Raw genomic sequence first — 17,937 nt, forward strand, 5'->3', positions numbered from 1 at the left:
GCATGGGAGGGATCACTTGCTTTTATCCACAATGGATGAGGCAAGGTATTGGGATTGGAATGCACACAGGTCAACTCATGCGAAACAACGGAAAGAACATATTTCAACACATTCGAGTGGAAAAAGATACAAATCTGATTGGAAGTGCATGCAGAGACCGTTGCCCTACACTATGGCACCATGTCGATGAAAAACATCTGCGTTTATCCGTAGATTGGAACTGCTGTGACTCAGTTACACAGATTTTCCATGGTGTAGATGTGGAATGGCGATTGAACACGCATTGCTTAAACAGCGCATGTCGCTATAATCACGAGATTATGTGCCAGAACATCGTAAGTTGTGGTGCACAGAACCGTAGGCGCAAGTCTGAGAAATAGAGAGGATGACCATGCTAACAATGAATTACAGGGGCAGACGTAAAGTACTTGCCGGGAGAAATAAGATGTCGGAAACCAGTGAGAGAATCAATCTTCCATGCGAAACATATCTAACTTCAATGAGAAGCATTTCGCTTGAATTTTCAGAGGATTGTTTTACGGCTCGGCGTGTCACAGGCCTTTTCGAGTGCCAGTGCCAATACATGACGGAGTAAAAGGACCGCCTACATTGGATGATTTAGACGTCAATTATTGGGTCAAACAACGAGAGTTAGATGACTGTACCACAACACGACGACATCTCCGACAATCATTGACAGCAGTGCCGAACCTCAATGTCTCGCTGGATGCACTGTACACGATGTTCTTCGAGATGCCAAAAACGGACACTGCGGAAAACCATGTGCTTCAACGAATGGCGAGTTTGAGCGGAGACCAGACAAATATCACTCGAAAGGGTAGCATTTTGATCATGAAACAGGTGCAGGTGGACGGTGAAAATGTTATTGTGGACGTCGCGAAAAAGGACATGGTTTTAATCAATTTTTTGATAAACAGGTGAGCTGAACGTGTCAACGTATCCAGATCATGGACTGACAGATAATAGCATGATCAGCGCCTGCATATTGTAAATAATGAAACAGTCCTGACCAGGTGGGTGGTGCCGGAGTTTCCTGATTCTAGACTTTCTGAACCGTGGGCAGGTGGACCCAGCAGCTTGCGAGATGAAGTGGTTGTTAAACTGCTGTCTTTGTGTAAGCGAGTAAAGTATCTGGGGCAGGGTCAGCATCAGAAGAGAGCAGTGTAGCTGAGGCGTCATGGCAAATCACCGTTTGTGATCTACTAAGCTGCTTGGAACGTCATGCTTTGGGACTTTGAGTGAAATATTAGTCTTGTAGTTGCTCAGCGAAATCATGGAACTTTGAATATAATCCGATTTTTGTTTCTGTAAGTCTAAGAAGAAGGACCTTCTGGAATGCAATTTGAGTCTCCTTTGCACTCGTCGGTCGAAATTCTCTATCTGTTCAACTTCTTGCTCAAAGTCGTCACTCAAAATTGAAGGAACTGTACACAACGGATCAGACTCTAGCATCAAGTTTAGATCTCGTTACACCTGAAGAAAGCATGAGACTCACACAGTTCCGTGCTGCCATATTTCCCTTGCAAATACTGTTCTTCTGTTAGTCTTGCTAAGACATCAAGGCGCATGTCTTCTGCTTCGCGATAAAGCAACATACGCATGAGTGGGACTCAGTCCAAATGACGTGGTCTTGCCGATGTCGACAATGGCATAGTCAATAGTTTGACCTTGAGACTTGATGTCGGTAAATGCGTATCCTGGAGTGAGTGGCAGCTGGCGTCGCATGACTGTATATCGAGGTTTAGTGCTGATAGAGAATTGATGGACGGAAGGTTCAAGAGGGACTTCGTGCAGTTGAAGCCCAGGAAGTTGTCGTATTCTGGTGAAATTGAGCCGAATGATCACAATAGAGGGCGGGTACTGTAGGTAGATTTTGCCATCCACTACAGTGTGCTGATCAACTTGTTCTCGAGGATCCAATAAGATGTCGACTATCGTTCCTCGAGAGCCATTTGCGATGTTGGCTTGTGTAGCGACATTTTCTGTAATCATCACCTTCATTCCTATGGCAAGTTGCACTTCTACAGGCAGGTGTTGTGTTTTATCCAGTGGCAGTTTCGTAGTTGCAAGTCGCTGTTTCATAGATAGCGGCAGGCCCTTTGTGGAATCCTCTGCGGGAGCGATGTATAACAGATTCCCACTGTATTGACAGTGCTTAATAACTGACAAAGTGTTCCACCGCGTCCGAACGCTGTTACGAGGCGTAATGAGTACTGCATCGTTCCATGGTGGTTGGTTAAAGTCAGGAACTTCGCATGCATCATTTGTGATCACGAGACTGCGTATGTCTTGTAGATCTTGCGCTGTACATTCTCCTTCTCGTGCACGAAGTAGAATGTCGATCCATACTTGATCTGTGACACGCATTTGTTGTCGAAGTTTGATGACCGTTTGAAACTGCTCGAATAGGTGGCATCCTAGTTCACATTTCTGATTTGGTGGGTGGCTTGCGAAGAGAGCTTTGTTGACATTGCCGATCGGAGGAAATTGATGAAAATCTGTAATGATGAGGATATCCATTGATCCGAAAGGCATTGCAGTGTCAGTCTCTTCCTTGGCTCGCACAATACCAAGGACCTGAGATGTATCGTTGTAAAATGTATTTAGTATCATGCATTGCCATTGAAATTCGAGGCATACCTGTGACAGTATCGAGAGCTGTTCAGTAGTTAACATGCTTCCTTCATCAATTACAAGTAACCACTTGTGATCCATGTTGTCGTGTCGTCTACGAGCCATGTCAGGTCGAGGATGAGTTGCCCATTTATCAGAGCGAGGCATTTGTCGTGGGGGTAGACCAGCCCATGAATGTAAAGTGGTGCCGTTCACAAGACAAGCTGCAACGCCAGACATAGCAGTAGAAGCTAATTTGGACTCACAGCTGTGAGCAGCAAATAACTGTGTTATGGCATCGAGTAGCTTCGATTTACCGGTGCCACCCTCTCCTGTGACGAGCATCAGCAATTGTTCGTGATGTTCTTCTGCTAAGCGTGCACGCAGTGTATTGCGAATGATGGTGTAGGCCATGAGCTGTTCACGATTGAGATCTGAAGCGATGTCTTGCATAGTACTTTTGGAATTGGCTGAATCGGTGCCGACTTTGAGCTGCACAGTACCAACGTCTTTGTTAGATGATTGGGAAGGTTCTATCAGTGAAATGTTTGATGTCAAGCTGGTATCGTGATGTGCTTCTTCAATCTGCTCCGAGTTGTTGTCGTGACAGTGCTTGATACGTTCTTTCCACTCCAAGTACATCTCCAATTCTTTTTCGGTAGCAACACGACGAGGTTGACAAATTGCAGTTTGGATAGTGGCCTCACTGAAAATTGCGAAGTCTTCTGCGATATTAACTGCTACATCAGCATATAGCAAGTCACGTGTACAGTGACAATCTTGCAGGGCATTTTCGATGTCAGACTCTGTGACGGTTTGTGCTGACTCTTCATCGTCTTCGTCTTCATCGCCAGCCAGCTCATCTATCTCTTCTAAGTCATTCTCAGCATCATTCCGATCGGCTTCTGAGGCAGCTATTCTCCATGCCGCACTGAACGATTTATTGATTTGATTTTCTCGTGCTTTGTCGGAGCACTCATAAAAGTATTGGATGTTATCCATGATTTTCAGTACGTTTGCAGATGCTGTAGCTGAAAATGTATTGAACATGTCTTCGAAAGTGAGGTGAGCTGGTTTAAGATCGGCCAGTGATCTCCACGGTTGAAATAATGCTAGCATCGATGCACAATATAATGGATATGTCTGCTCTTCGTTTCTGCGTGGAAGCCATGGTCCTGGAAAGTAAGGCATTGTTTCGTGTTTCTCGTGGCGCAACACTCAACAAAATTTATGTCGTCCAGAAGACGCTCTGTAAGGAACTCGAACGTGACCTCTCCAGCGTAGAGACGTATTCTGATCACTATCAGCTAGAGGACCCTCATACGTGTTGAGGAAAAAGTCAATGTAACTGAAATGTTCCAGAGCGTCTCCTCTATCCATGTATTCTCTAATTTCGTCCCGGAGTTGTAGGGATTGTGTTTCTTGTTCGAAATGGAGAGTGGCATACTCTGTCTATAAAGATACATCAAAAAGTTTTCAGACACGCAAGACAGAAATACGCACATCGTAAGCCTCTGCGGAGTCTTGCAAGACATGTAGCTCCCCATCGCTAGACAACTCAGCAGCATGACTGAGCGTTGTTTATAATTAGCGAGCAATTTTGAAAATGCCTATGATGTCCGCACCTTTGAGAAACAAGCTGAGGCCAAGTTTTTTTCAGCAAGTTGATGACGGAGAAAAAATGGATAGTTTCAAAATGATGCGAGATATAGCGATCTTCCCATTTCATGAGATAGCTAGCAACTTCTGGTGCGCTAAACTCCTGTTCACGGCTGAGCGAATTGGCACATCGCTGAATCAAGTGTTTGTTCAACTCTTGGACCTTTGAGTGGCGTTTATCTCGAGCTTGCTGGAATGCAAAAGATTTTGCGAGCAGTGCGGATGCGTTAGATGAGTGTTGCTGATTCTTTGTAGTGTACATTGAGATGTAGAAATCGATGTCTTTGGTTTCTTCACCGTTTGTGATCAACTTCACGTCATGATTTGCTCGAGTAGCAAGTAATATTGTCGGGTTCCAGTTGTTCATCATAGCAAATGTCCTCTTTGGTCCCCAATTCCCTTCAGAGTCTATCCAGGCCGTATTTGCAACAGGAAAAGGTGCGCGACGCTTGCAGATAACACGGCCTCGTATAACTTTGAGACAGCTGCTGGAACAAGTATGGATTTGAACTGCTCGAACAAGGCTCCTTATGGCTTGTTGTTTGTCTGATAAAAAACTCGAAGACCTTGGATCTGGGGGACGTGAATAGGAAACAGCTGTTTCTCGTGGAAGTGTCTTCAAAGTATCTGCTGTAATATCTGGATGATAGCCGTGTATGTTCTGAGCAATGAATGAGGCGACTGTGCGCCGAAAAGTCTCTGTTTTGAGTAGATTTTTCATCTCTACTGCTGTCGGCGCATTTGATATCCAAAGTACGATGTGCAAGTGCAGAGTACCACGACCCTGAGCTTCAACGGTACCTATGTAGGCTTCAATAGTACCAAAAATGCCAGGTTGTCGAACAATTCCAGACTTGTTATGATTTGCTTGTATGCCGAACAGCTCATTTAGAATTGCAGATATGATGAAGTGAAAAAATTTGGCGGCAGCATATGGATCGTCTGCAATTCTAATAGACCGCGTGTGAGAGTCGGGACCTGCAAGATGCTGGAAATGATCGAGGTCGATTTCCGCACCAGTGAAAACTTGCGCTATTGGGTCATGCGTGTCGGTTGGATTGATTGTAATCCATAATGATGGAGGATTCTTCATCACGGACATACCCCAGATCAGCGACCGAATTTTGGTGCGAGACTCATCAGTACCCATGACATTGGATCGTACAGCAGCTAGATGCTTTTTCAAGCCTCGTATAGTAGTATTTGAACATGTCCGGTGTTGTCGTTCTTCTTCACTTGCTTTTTGCAGATCGGCAACAGTAAGAGAACGAAAAAGATGTTCGTTCCTATGAAAGTCATCCTTTTTGACCTTAAAAAAAGCCGAATTAGATTGCGCGTGATATATCCATCAACAAACATCTTCACCTGAAGTACGGCTTGTCTGTAGACTTGACGTTTCTGTATGACACCAAAGACTTGGAACATAAAATGCAGGTCCTTGCGAAAACGACGGTCCGCGTAACGCATAGCCCACTGAGCATGAGCTTCATATGATACAGAGCGAGGTCTTTGGACTTCAAATCCACCTCCTGCATAAGGAAATAGATATGGGAAGGCGCCAAGTAGATGATTGGGATTATCAGGATCGCCGATACTCAATGTATGGTTGATGTCTCGTCGTGGATATTCATTGACAAAAGTTGTGCCACACTGAACAGAATAATGTTCCGATATATTGGCTATCGCATGAGCTAAGATCTGATCATCATCGACTTCTGATACATTGCTATCAAGTACACCATGCGACTGGATTGGAAATACGTTGGATGGAACTGCGTTTGTCAGCTTGTGTAATGAGTTTTGTTAAACAGTCCCAAACTAACCATTTTCATCAATGATCAAGTCTTCGTCGACATGCTGTCCACTTGGAAAAGCTTTGTCATGTTCTGTCGACGAAATGTTATCGTTGAGAGGAGCAAGTAGAATCTCAAAAGAAAAGACGAACCGGCGAATACATCCTGGACATCATCTTCTGGTACATAATCCTCTCGTTCGCTATCCACAGCAGCAGTGTCTTGGAGGTGTCGAATTGAGGACATGATGACATCCGGAATGCCATGTGTAGGATATAGCGCAATGTTGTCTTCCGAGATCGTGATGTTGGAATACAACAGATTTTCTCGCTTAAGGAAGAGCAGCGCATTGCGCAGATGAGAGCGGCTCACAGATAAGAAAGGCGGTAAGCAACGTTCCGGAAAGTTATTGGGACCGACGATGGAAATGCCAATAGTTGTCGCCAAGATAGATGGTTTAGGCGGCAGCAATTTGCCTTCAATCATAGCTGCAATGGACGATGTGTTGAGTCGGTATGTAGATACATTTCCACGCAAGCCGCTGTTTAGACCTGCTGCATCCCAATGAACAGCGCCACGTTTTTTCGGAAAAAGCTTGACGATGTATGCTGCAGGATATGATAAGGCCACTAAGATACGCTCCGGAAGAGTCAACATCCCAAGTTCATCCGGAACTTCTCCGATCCAAAGATTATTAGCGAGGGAAAACAAAGGAGTTTTGTTAGATTTGATATCGTCCCAGCAATTATCGCAGAGAAATCCATATGGACAATCATCTCGAATCGTGATGGCTGGATTGTATAGCAACATGCCATTCACGAGTCGTTGACTGTGATGCGAGATATATGGCTTCAGTACCTCTTTGTGCTGGATCGAAGGCAACGCAAATTCAGTTGTCTCAGATGCTAAAAACTCGCCTGCGCAAACAACACATATAGTAGCCCGACAGGCTGCATTTCCAGTACGATCGATGAACCGCAATAGACATTCATTCCGCACAGAGTCTCCCACCTCCTCCAGGAATAATGGTTCGGCAGACATTTGCCGTTCTTGTTGCAACCGCACCTTTTTCAACTGGTGTTCTTCATCATCTTGTAAGCGTGCAGCTTTTGCATCTGCGGCTGACACCACTGCGGATTGAAGAAGTACAGAATGTCGAATAGATGACAATAGACTGTTTCGGTTTCGTTTCTCCAGGCGTGAAAGTTTGAATTCTTGAACAGCAGAGATAATTTCATTGACAGTGAGCTGATTTAGCGCATTTTCAAACGGCGCATGCAAAGATAGATGCGCATCGTGAGATTGCGCTGCTTTGTTGCTCGCTGCTGATATGATTGGTATATGGGTGTCCGTCGAACCTTGCACAGCAGCCACTAAGTCACTGCGCTTGCGTTTTTCAGCTCTTTTCAAGTTATTGTCACCTACTGCAACTATAATCTCCTTCATTGTTAATTTTTCCAGGGCAGAGTTGAGCTGTTGCGACATGGTTCAAAAACTGGACACTGGATCGGCGAAGTCACAACATACAGTGACATAGAACGTTTATTGATATTTATTTGATATTTATTATTGTTTATTATTGGCAGTTAGTCCGTCAGATTTTGTCAGATGGCATATGACCTTGCAAGCAAGGTGACTATAATCATATGACAATAGAGTCATAAATATTGCCATGACTTGAACGCAATAGTGTATGTGCCCCCTACTCCAGAGGATTATCATATCTCCTATACTGTCCTCCTGACTTGTGCAAACCTTTTCTGTGTGCCGATCTCTCAAATTCATGTCCTCGGCCGTGGACCATGGTGAATTCGGAGTCTTGGACGTAGTAAGGTGGCTCAATAGCTACATTTTCCTGACCTGATGGCTGCCTGGCGTTACTGGCACAAGTTATTTTTACAATCACCAACCCAACAACATTGGGCGCATGACATTGTCATCAGCTACAGCCTGTCACTACTGGGCGATATGCAGCTAAATTCGGTCCATTTCAGCGCAGTACATACTCGGGCATCTGCGCAGGGGTTTGAGTTCTCCGCCTTAGTACTCGGCCCGAGTTAGTGACTCCTTGGGCCCATTGGCGCTGTTAAGGTTCTAAGTAAGAATCGGGATAGTTCTGGGGCAAGCGTGGAATGTTGGGTTGATCGGACGTACCTGCCAGAACTGCTTGAATGACGAGTATTCTCAAAAGAGTGACTGAATCTTGGAATCGTACTACAAAAAGCGGCATAGACAAGCACCAAGTTGACGAAATTGATTAGCTAATGTAAATTCTGTACATCCATTTTTGGAAAGCGGAAGACGAATTACTTGGGGTTTTCCTTTGCGGTTCACTTTCCAATTAGACTGGTGGTGACCGGTCTATCTAACTTTCAATGTCTGCTCTGCAAGCCGTCAAACGGTTTCGAATACGAGAGCTCGGGGCTACTGCTCTACCGAGTCCCGCTCTCGCTAAAACCAAATCACATCCTAGCTCAGCATCCTCGTCGCGCCACAAGGTTCCAGTTGCTAGCATAGAGAATCCATTCATCCCAACGCTCAATTCAAAGACAGGCAGATGGGCACCGCCAAAGTACTCCCTGCGCCAACAGGCTTTGCTTGTCAAGAAAGCTCGCGAATCTGGCACGCTCGCGCTTCTGCCTCCTGGTCCTAAAATTTCGGTAGTAGAAATCGCTGCTGCTGCTGCTTCTGGGCAGGCCATCGTTCCAGGGCCTTTGGCTTCAGTGAAATCTCACATCCAAAACGCTGCCGCACCGTGGACGCGCCCAATAGAATGGACAGGTGAAGTAAAGGAGAAGAAAGTTCTTGGTGCGGAAGTTGGGAACAGATTGTATGCAGGGAAGAAGCGAATGTTCAAGGGGCACAAGTGGCAGCGCACTGCAGAGAAGAGGGAGAAACGGAGGGCGTTACTCATGCGCAGTATGCCCAAGCGTATTAAAGAGTTTAAGCAGGTATGGTTTTTACAATTACTTTCACTGCGATGTTTGACATGGTGTTTCAGTATTACAAGAGGCGACGTCCACACCCTCTCAAACCTCCCCGTACCGCTAAGAATGCAAAACTTCCGTTCTAGATTTGTTTGCTATTTACTGGCCATTAGAGTTGTCTTCCAGCCTAGTACATATACGTGCTTGAGGAACGATCGAAACTTTACTAATGCCGGTCATCATCCTGCAGCGGTGACAACTATAGTACTAGTAATATGGCAGTGATCTTGCCAATGCTTGGTACTAATCCAAAAATCGGTCGAGCGCGTGATGCATGGATACACCAGGAATACGGGCCGTTAGTCGACCTGAGTGGTCAACGCGAGAGGTCCGGTAAATATGGACTCGGTCGGATCATATTCGGAACCGAATCGGTCAGTTCTGTGGATGTAACAGGGACTATCATTACGGCTTTATAGGGCTTCCGGGTTTCTGAGGACCTTGCCAGTCTGAGGTCCATACTAATAGCTCTTCCTATTTCTTTCTCTATCTTCTCATCACGAATCTGGTAGAATGGACCTTGATCATCATGATTATGAACACTGCGACAGAACACAAGATCATGGCATAGAAGGCGTTAGCGAAATAGATCTGCTTATTCCGCTGGATGAGGACTCGGAAGCTCAAGAGCGGAGGCTCTTGAGGAAATTGGATAAGAGGATCCTGCCAATACTATGCCTTCTTTATTTATTTGCTTGTGAGTTCGATCTCCTTGATTTTGGCAGGGAACCAATCAACTGATCTGATCCTTGAACTCGGCAGACCTCGATCGGTCGAACCTGGGCAATGCTCGATTACAGGGTTTGCCCGGAGATGTTCTCGGTGGAGATCCCACTGGTGTACTATTTGACTGGGTTAATTCCGCCTTCTTTTTCACCTATGTGAGCTTCCAATTCTTTTGGATTTTCGGTCGCGTGCCAACCACTATCGGACAATGCGACTCGCAGATACTTTTACAAATTCCGTTCACGGTCCTCTCGAAGTATTACAATCCACGCATTTGGATTGGCTGCTCTGCTATCCTCTGGGGAATATCTTCCACATCAATGGTCTGAGAACCGTATAATCCATGTTTCCTTCGTTCTCATAACATGTGACATACCCAGGCAACCGCGCATACTTTTACTGGCCTGATGATTGCTCGACTTGGTCTAGGAACTTTTGAAGCAGCCTTTGGAGGTGCTGTTGTATTATACTTTTGTGAGTTATGGTTGTGGAAATTTCAGTACCTACTGGATTTGACGTTTTTAATAGCTTTCTACTATACCAAGGCCGAGTGCGGTACTCGCATCGCATACTGGTTTGGGTTTGCAGCCGTCGCAGGGGCATTTGGGGGGCTCATCGCGTACGGGATCCAACATGTCAAGGTGTCGATTGCGAACTGGAGGTTACTTTTTCTGCTTGAGGTATGTTGGACAGATGGAATGTAAGTCATGCACTGATAATATGACTTCCAGGGCACACCGACAATACTCCTAGGTTTACTTTGTCTATCCTTACTTCCAGACCGTCCAGAGTCCACGCAGTTTCTTACTGCGGCGGAACGTAAGATCGCGATTAGCCGTATGAACAGAGGGACAAGTGGTGATTTTGGTGCAGTTGTCCGTCGAAGTAATGCTCATGAAAAATTCATGCAAGTATAAGGTTCTGACTCATGAACAGGTCATGTCATTGCGGCTTTCCAGGACTGGAGGGCAAGCCTTCCGTCTGCCTTTCTATGGCCCGGTATCTGATATGAACCGTAGATCTACGTAGGTGGGGTAATTTACTTCGGGCTCAACTGTGCCTTAGCATCGTTGTCGGCCTTCTTGCCAACTATCATTGGCACCATGGGGCATGGTAAGACCATTATTTCTGACATCAAGCCATCTTTTGACTCAAATCTACATCAGAAAATGCGATGGCTCAACTAATGACAGTGCCGCCATATGCTGTAGCCGGTTTCGTGCTCATGGTCACGTCCTACGCATCCGACAGGCTACAGATTAGGGGACCCTTACTTGTCTGTACCAGCACAATTGGTGGTCTTGGTTACATGTGAACGAGGTTGTTATTCATGGACAGGATGCAAATATTAATCTCTGCTCTAGGATAATGCTTGGCGCTACTCATCGGCAAGATGTGCGCTATGGCGCAACGTTTCTCATCACTAGCGGAACCTATTCGAGCATCGGCTTGGTGAACGCTTGGTGTACTTTGGTTTTCTATATATATCTACTGTTCAATTAATTTTTCTACTCAACAGATAGCCATAATCTTGGCTCTGAAACAAAGAGAGCCGCTGGGATTCCCCTCTACGGTGCTATTGGGCAAATCGGAGGCATCTTGGGATCCCATCTCTACCCGTTGACTGAGGGTCCCGCTTACACGTTTGTCCTTCTGTCTTTTTATACCTCACCTAACTCATGGCATTTTAGGAGTGGATTTACCGGTAACGTGACAGTCATACTGCAACTTCCTACCACGTTGACGAACTGACATCAGTTTCTGCGTTTCTGCTCTTTTTGGCTGCGCTATGCGCACTCTTGTTGAGTGTAAGCCCAGATCTCCTTTTGTGATCACCTGAATTCATCACTCTCATGTTCTAAAAAGGTTTCCTTCCGTTTGGACAATATGCAGCGAGATCAGCAGTATGGCAAGCCAGATCCAGATGATATGGTAGATACATCGGAGCTCGCAGACAAGGCAAGTTGTTGAATTGAAATGAAAAATGTTTGTTCTGACCAGTCAATAGGCTCCTGGATTCCGATACGTTCCGTAGCAGATAAGTAATCGTATACCCAATGATCGGTCCAAATACTATTATACTGTTAAGTACTGCTTCTTATTCGATTCGTTAGGATCTTACTTCTCACTTTTTCAAGTCCTTCTGACAATAATTTGTATCGTTTCCCCAATCACTTCATGTCCACTCGTTACTACCAACATCAATGACATGGGCACCATCAAGTCAGAAAAATCGAGTGACTAAGAGAAAATTCAAACCACCGCATCAATAAGTCCTAACACTAGAAGATGAGAAGAAGCTGCTTCGTGACCTCGATCGGAAGATCTTACCGCTGACTTGTTCGCCATATCTCCTCGCATGCACATCCGAGAACTTTTGCACGAGCTGCTCGAGAAGCAAACGTCACTGACACAAGGATAAGACTTGGATCTACCCGTGTCGACTGGTGGGTCTAGCACGGGACGCGCTTAAAGGAGACCCGACAGGCGTTCAATCCGATATACCCAATTCTGCCGTTTTTATATCACATTTGTGAGTCAACATGCACTTGCTGAAGAAGGAAAATTGATCACAACGCGAGAGATTGTCCCAATCCCGGTATTATCGAAGTCCTTCAACCCCTTATATTGGCTAGGATGCTTTGCGATCGCTTGGAATCTATGTTCAACCTTCATGGTCGGGCCATATATAGTGATCACAGTTGTTCTTGTCTTAATGGTACATGCATCGGAGAAGTATCATATACCGCAAAACACGAGGCTGTTCGTTTTCGCTGTCTGCGCCGTCTCCGCCATTGTGCTATGTGTACGTGAGCCAGCCCCTAGTGAGAATAAATCACTCATGCTCTTGTCAACAAAAGGTTGCTATTGTGTTATCCTTATAGTCAGCGCATCCGTCACTGTGTTGCGCGCGACTACCATGGTATTTATTCTGCCAGGCTCAGGATGGCTTGGTATAAGCATGCCACTCATTCATTTTAAATTTAAATACGACGTTTCGAAATCAGTACTCACAATATTCTGGGCTTTGATTGAAAGAGCTGCCAAAATTTTATTGTGCGGAGCAATCGGACAGGGAGAGAGCATCTTGGGTTCGCACTTAGTGTATACCCGCCCACCGATCAGTATGAGTACAGGCAAGTCTTTAGCCGAATTCTTTTTCTTTCAGACGAGGATTAACTGATTAGCAAAATTCTCTTTCACTAAGACGCGGCTGTTGGTCTTCAAGTTCCAGGCTAGGCGCTCTCCTACATAATCACTGCGCTGCGTACCTTGATATTGATCGCAAGTCGGATCATGCAATCCCCTGAAATCCCCATGATTGTGCTCTTCCACCGCTGGGACCGTAATGAGCAACGAGACATCCAAAGAGGTATAGATCTTTGATATATAACGTTCGCATTTCTATTAAGACAGGCTAGTCACCGGTACGCACTCGAAAAGTTCAATATTGATTCTATTCATATATCATGGTCTGCAACAAACTGAATATTCAGTAGTGAGGCGCAACACGTAACATTGAGGAGTGTGGAGAATTTTAATTTTGAGGCCGACGATAATGCGAAGCAAACATCAAGCGTATAGGGGGCGAATAAGGTTCGTAAATTCGTAAATCCAAGTCACAAACGCGAGAAGAATGTGGTGTCAGGTAACAAAAGCGTATCGGATGGCTAGAATAATCGTAAACAAAAAGATCTGGACAGTGAAAGTGAAGCACACGGTAATGATGGAAAGTGTGATTGATCCGAATGTATTCCTAGAAGTGTGTAGTGCACGGTATAGTGCAGATGCAAATATGGAAATTTGGAATGAAGATGAGAGTGGAAGCTAATGTGCTAGAGATCAAGCAAATGACTGTTACTTGCCGCCACCCTGAAGGATGAGAGCCTTTTCTTTGAGAACAGAAGGGTAGCTATTCATGAGATGAGCCAAAGCCCGGAGATCGTCTTGATCAAGCAAGCCGATGGTAAGTTTAGGCTGAATGAAGAAGCGTTCAGTCACACGAGCAGCACCGATAGAACCCAAACTTACTGCGCCTTTAATACCAAACGCCTTGATAGCTCGATACCTGAATGCATCACAAAGTTAGATTTCCGTAAAGCTGAAAATGCTACCACCGACGTACAACTTATCGCCGAGCTGTTGCTTCTGTGCCTGTATTGGCTTATCCATAAGGCTGTCGATAAACTCATCTGTACTCTTGACGACTAACGGGTCTACTTTCGGCAGAGGGAGGCCGGTTGCTGACGATGAATTTGCGAGCTTAATGATCTCGGCAGCGGGTAAACGAGCTAGAGATGCGATTGTATGTGACGAAGATGATCCGCCGGGTGTGACTGGTACGGGAGACGACGCGGCAGATGGGCCCTTGGATGACAATGCGGGAGTCTTGGGAGAGTTCTCGACGGTTGCACTGATCTTCTTCGCCTGAGGCGTCACTGGGATGGGCTGTGCAGGAGCAGATTGGATAGACTGAGTATCCGGCTTCTGTTGTCCCTCATCTCCATCATCACTATCCAGGACCATTTTTGCGTCTGCTATCTTTGCTCGCAGAACATCAGTGTTGAACAGACACAGGGCACGCTCGCGCTTAGGAAGACTCATGAGAAGTTCGACGAGGTCGGCCTGCCTGGATGACTCGAGTTTGCTTACAGCCACAGCCATGCGGTCTTGCTCAGAAATAGGTGGCACCGAGCCAGAGGGAGAGGAAGTGCGTGGAGGTGTGGACAGGGACGCGGAGATTGAAATAGGGGTAGATGGATGCTCCGGCGCCGAGGCAGTGGCATTCAGAGCGCTGGGGTCGAGCACACGCGAATCTTGAGAGTTCGAGGGCGAGGGCGACTTCATAGGGGAGGGTGTGCTGGCAGGCTTCAGTGAATTACGGGCAGTAGCAACTTGTTCGGCAAATTTGGCAGGATCTTGGATTCCGGAGACGGCTTCGCTCAGAGACAATGATACCAAGGATTCAACGACCGATTCGACCTCGTTGGCGGGTACAGTGTCACTCGCCTTCACTCGTCGGCTGAGCTCACCGGTGAGAACTTCCTTCCTCACCACAGGTGAAAGCGCGGCAAGATCATCGTAGCGCATAGGCAAATTAAGAGTGCCAGAAAGAGCAGCCTGTGTACATGTCAGTATTCATTCTAACTGCTAAGAAAGGACAGAGGTTTTACATTATAATAGCTGCCTGAGCCTCGCCTGCCTCTGTCCGGACGGTCAATATGACCCATAACGGGCGAGCCGAGAACAGAGGGAGCACGGCGCGGACTAGAGAAGCCGATGTAGCTCTCGCCAGCTTCACTAGCAGTGGGACTTGTTGCTCCGCTCGCACTTCTAGGATGTCCATTATGGCCAAACCGCTGGGCGAGTTTCTCCTGTCGTAACTGTTTTGGCTCATGGAGTCTGACGACTAGCTGTTTTGTGCCTAGAACGACACCGTTCATAGCATGCATAGCAGCGGAAGCTAGATTGGCATGTAATTAACAATTACCGATGTCGAGCAAACAGTAATATTATACCTGCATCGGGAGTCTGGAAGGAAACGAATCCAAAGCCACGGCTCTCGCCATTCTCGTTTCGCATCACGCGAGCACTGTTCCGATCATTAGAGCGTCTTTCGGAAGAAAGGAGATGGCCCATACCTGACAATCTGACCGAACTATAATTCCATGGTAACGTGAGATGAATAATTTAGCACAAGAAAGTAAAATATCAATACCTGACGGAAATGGGCGAAAAGACCGTTGGAGTTTATGTCAGGATCTAAGTTCTGTACCCAAGGATAAGTACCTTCATAATCGTGATGTGGTAGATGCTGACCTTGCAGAATAGATTGCAAGGATCTATTAGACCACTGTGACTACTGGACCCAGGTCCCGATAACGGGGCAAGTTGCACTTGCTGGCCCGGGCCATGAACAAATATGGGGGCTCTTGCAGCAGGGTATGGACTCACTCGAGGAGGCGAGTACTGCTGCTTGGTTAGTGGGCCCGATCAACAATAATGATATTGAGATACAAACTTGAGGATAGGGGAATACAGATCCTGATGGGACAAATGTTGGGGCATGGGCGCTGAACTCAGAGACAGTACCACTGGTACGTCGTGCCTGGTATACTGTTACAGCAATGTTTTGTCCTTCAACATCAGCACAGTGCATAGCTTCTTCAGCAACTTGTGCATCCTCTTCACGCCAGAACTCGACAACTCCGGTATCGCTTCCAAATCCAGTCTGTGTCCGAGTAGATGCGAGAGCGCCAAATGGTCGAAATAAATCATAAAGTTGGAAATCAGTAAAACCAACTGGAAGATGCTTGACAAGACGTGGCAGAGCGGATGGAGGGGGGAGTGGTGTCGGCGGTGTGGTTGGGGGATATGGAGATAGGACCAAAAACACGGAAGGTTGCAAACCCTGAATCGGACGCGACTGCAAGGTGGCGAGAGCCTTCTCCGCTATGAGAATTAACAGTTCAGTTAGGAAGATCAATATGAACGCGCAAATCAGGCACAACCTTTCTCGAGGTACTTGAATTCTATGGTTCCTGAGAGAGGGCGATTGCTGCCATCACGCACAATGTTGGGTCTGAATGGAGCACATGGTTGGAAGGTCATGGCAAGATTCTCATCAGTGACATAAGGGGGAAGATTGGAGATATAAAGCAAAGGTTCGTGAAGATATGGATGAGGTTGGGGAACCTCGGTATCCTGCAAAGTCGGAGAAGAATATCCAGTAGCCATCTTGATTATCGGTATAAGATGACTACTCCGAGTCAATTCTATGTTCAATAGATGAATTTTCTGTCAGTCTATTTTGATCTAATACTAAAAACTTACGCAGTCAATTGGGGGAATCAACGACCTTGGGTCACCAATTCGAGGTGGTCACTGCAATGCCAAAGCACGCAGGTGAAAAATCGGGGCGTGGAAAGCTTATATCAGCGACGCGTGGTCGCTGCGTCGATGACCTTGACTCGGACTACTTTTGAAATCATGATCGCGGATTGACCCAGATTGAGTTGCTCTGAGCAGCTGTCCAACAACAACTAGCAGCATGAGCTAGCACGATAACCGCTAGTGGATGCGTTCGACATGCCGTGGGGCGGTTCTCGTGAGTCGTGGCTAGCACAAGTACTAAGTACTTAACATTTGAATGGTGCGTTTCACCCTCCCTCACGTCACGAGCGCAAGCTGCGGTCCCTCGCATCTCTGAGACTGTACCCAAAATACTAGTCAGTATTCGCATAATGTATGTCTCCATGATATCATCATGAGGGTCTTCCATATGGTCTTATGAGACGGTTATTTTCTGCTTGATAAGCTCACGTTCAACATGTTTCTGCAGATCCCCTCGGACTTACGCGCGCATTTTTCATGGATCCCTACCTGGAACAATCATGTCGGCGGGTCACGGTTTTACCAGTTGACACAAAAGACAACATCCCTTACGTCCGATCAGCCAAACATCACAGCTTGCGAACCCTTTGTCCAATTCGAGCTCGACCGCCGACCTGGAGCATGTCATGGCACCCATGTGGTTCCGTTTTTCTACGAATGTACTTCCACAGTGCTGCGCACGAAATGGTACCATTCGTTTACGAGTGGACTCCACTCTGATCACATCTGTGAAGTTGTTCCGCGATCACACCAGTGTGGGGATCTTCGTCATCTGTCAAAATGTTCCGCCCACTTTTTGCAGCATTGTTTCCGAGAAAAAATTCTATTTGGTGATAGTACAGTGGGCACCCCTGGCCGGCAGCCCACAATGCCCGGTCGGTTCTTTGTTGTTCCTTGATGAACATTTCTTAATGTTCTTGCAGAGGTGCCTCCCACTGGTACTAGGTCTACAGGTTACTCTGATATCCAAAATTCTGTCGTGCAAATTGTTCGGAACTCTGAGCACACATCCTTCTCAGTCAAGGTTCTCCGTCCTGTGAGGAACAAATCCCTTTTACCTGCGATTCAAGTGACAACATCCCACATTTGATGAGACGCTTCCGCAACCTCCCCCATTCCTGTATATCAGATTGTTATTCTCAGTACAACTAGTGTTCTCACGTCATTTCCTCATTCATCTCGATTCCTGCATCTCGGTGGTCTATTTTTGGTCTTTCTAGATATATTTACACTCTCCATTCTGA

General features: G+C 46.2%; 3 protein-coding genes across 3 annotated transcripts; 2 read left to right on the forward strand and 1 right to left on the reverse strand.

The window, feature by feature from the left end:
• The first annotated feature begins 8,313 nt into the window (after window positions 1-8,313).
• Window positions 8,314-9,477, forward strand: F5891DRAFT_1277276 (uncharacterized protein). Its single transcript, XM_041370261.1, has 2 exons — window positions 8,314-9,037; window positions 9,088-9,477. The coding sequence occupies exons 1-2, from the start codon at window positions 8,462-8,464 to the stop codon at window positions 9,157-9,159; spliced, it is 648 nt and encodes a 215-aa protein (XP_041227769.1). The 5' UTR covers window positions 8,314-8,461; the 3' UTR covers window positions 9,160-9,477.
• On the forward strand, window positions 9,289-11,834 carry F5891DRAFT_1127798 (major facilitator superfamily domain-containing protein; the record flags this gene model as incomplete). Its single annotated transcript, XM_041364219.1, has 15 exons — window positions 9,289-9,406; window positions 9,663-9,770; window positions 9,836-9,954; window positions 10,021-10,122; window positions 10,180-10,273; window positions 10,328-10,479; window positions 10,531-10,684; window positions 10,736-10,767; window positions 10,819-10,912; window positions 10,966-11,110; window positions 11,164-11,264; window positions 11,319-11,442; window positions 11,517-11,607; window positions 11,666-11,758; window positions 11,808-11,834. The coding sequence occupies 15 exons, from the start codon at window positions 9,289-9,291 to the stop codon at window positions 11,832-11,834; spliced, it is 1,554 nt and encodes a 517-aa protein (XP_041227770.1).
• Window positions 11,835-13,235: 1,401 nt separating this feature from the next.
• F5891DRAFT_1025287 (uncharacterized protein) lies at window positions 13,236-16,715 on the reverse strand. The gene is made up of 11 exons (XM_041361359.1): window positions 16,634-16,715; window positions 16,312-16,575; window positions 15,822-16,252; window positions 15,620-15,769; window positions 15,519-15,569; window positions 15,442-15,458; window positions 15,319-15,392; window positions 14,974-15,263; window positions 13,926-14,920; window positions 13,832-13,868; window positions 13,236-13,777 (listed from the first exon to the last, which is right to left on the reverse strand). Exons 2-11 carry the CDS (start codon window positions 16,535-16,537, stop codon window positions 13,658-13,660), a joined length of 2,391 nt encoding a protein of 796 aa, XP_041227771.1. The 5' UTR covers window positions 16,538-16,575; window positions 16,634-16,715; the 3' UTR covers window positions 13,236-13,657.
• Window positions 16,716-17,937: the final 1,222 nt, after the last annotated feature.

The sequence above is a fragment of the Suillus fuscotomentosus genome (genome assembly GCF_016647785.1).
Source record: "Suillus fuscotomentosus strain FC203 chromosome Unknown F5891scaffold_18, whole genome shotgun sequence".
NCBI classification, from domain to species: domain Eukaryota; kingdom Fungi; phylum Basidiomycota; class Agaricomycetes; order Boletales; family Suillaceae; genus Suillus; species Suillus fuscotomentosus.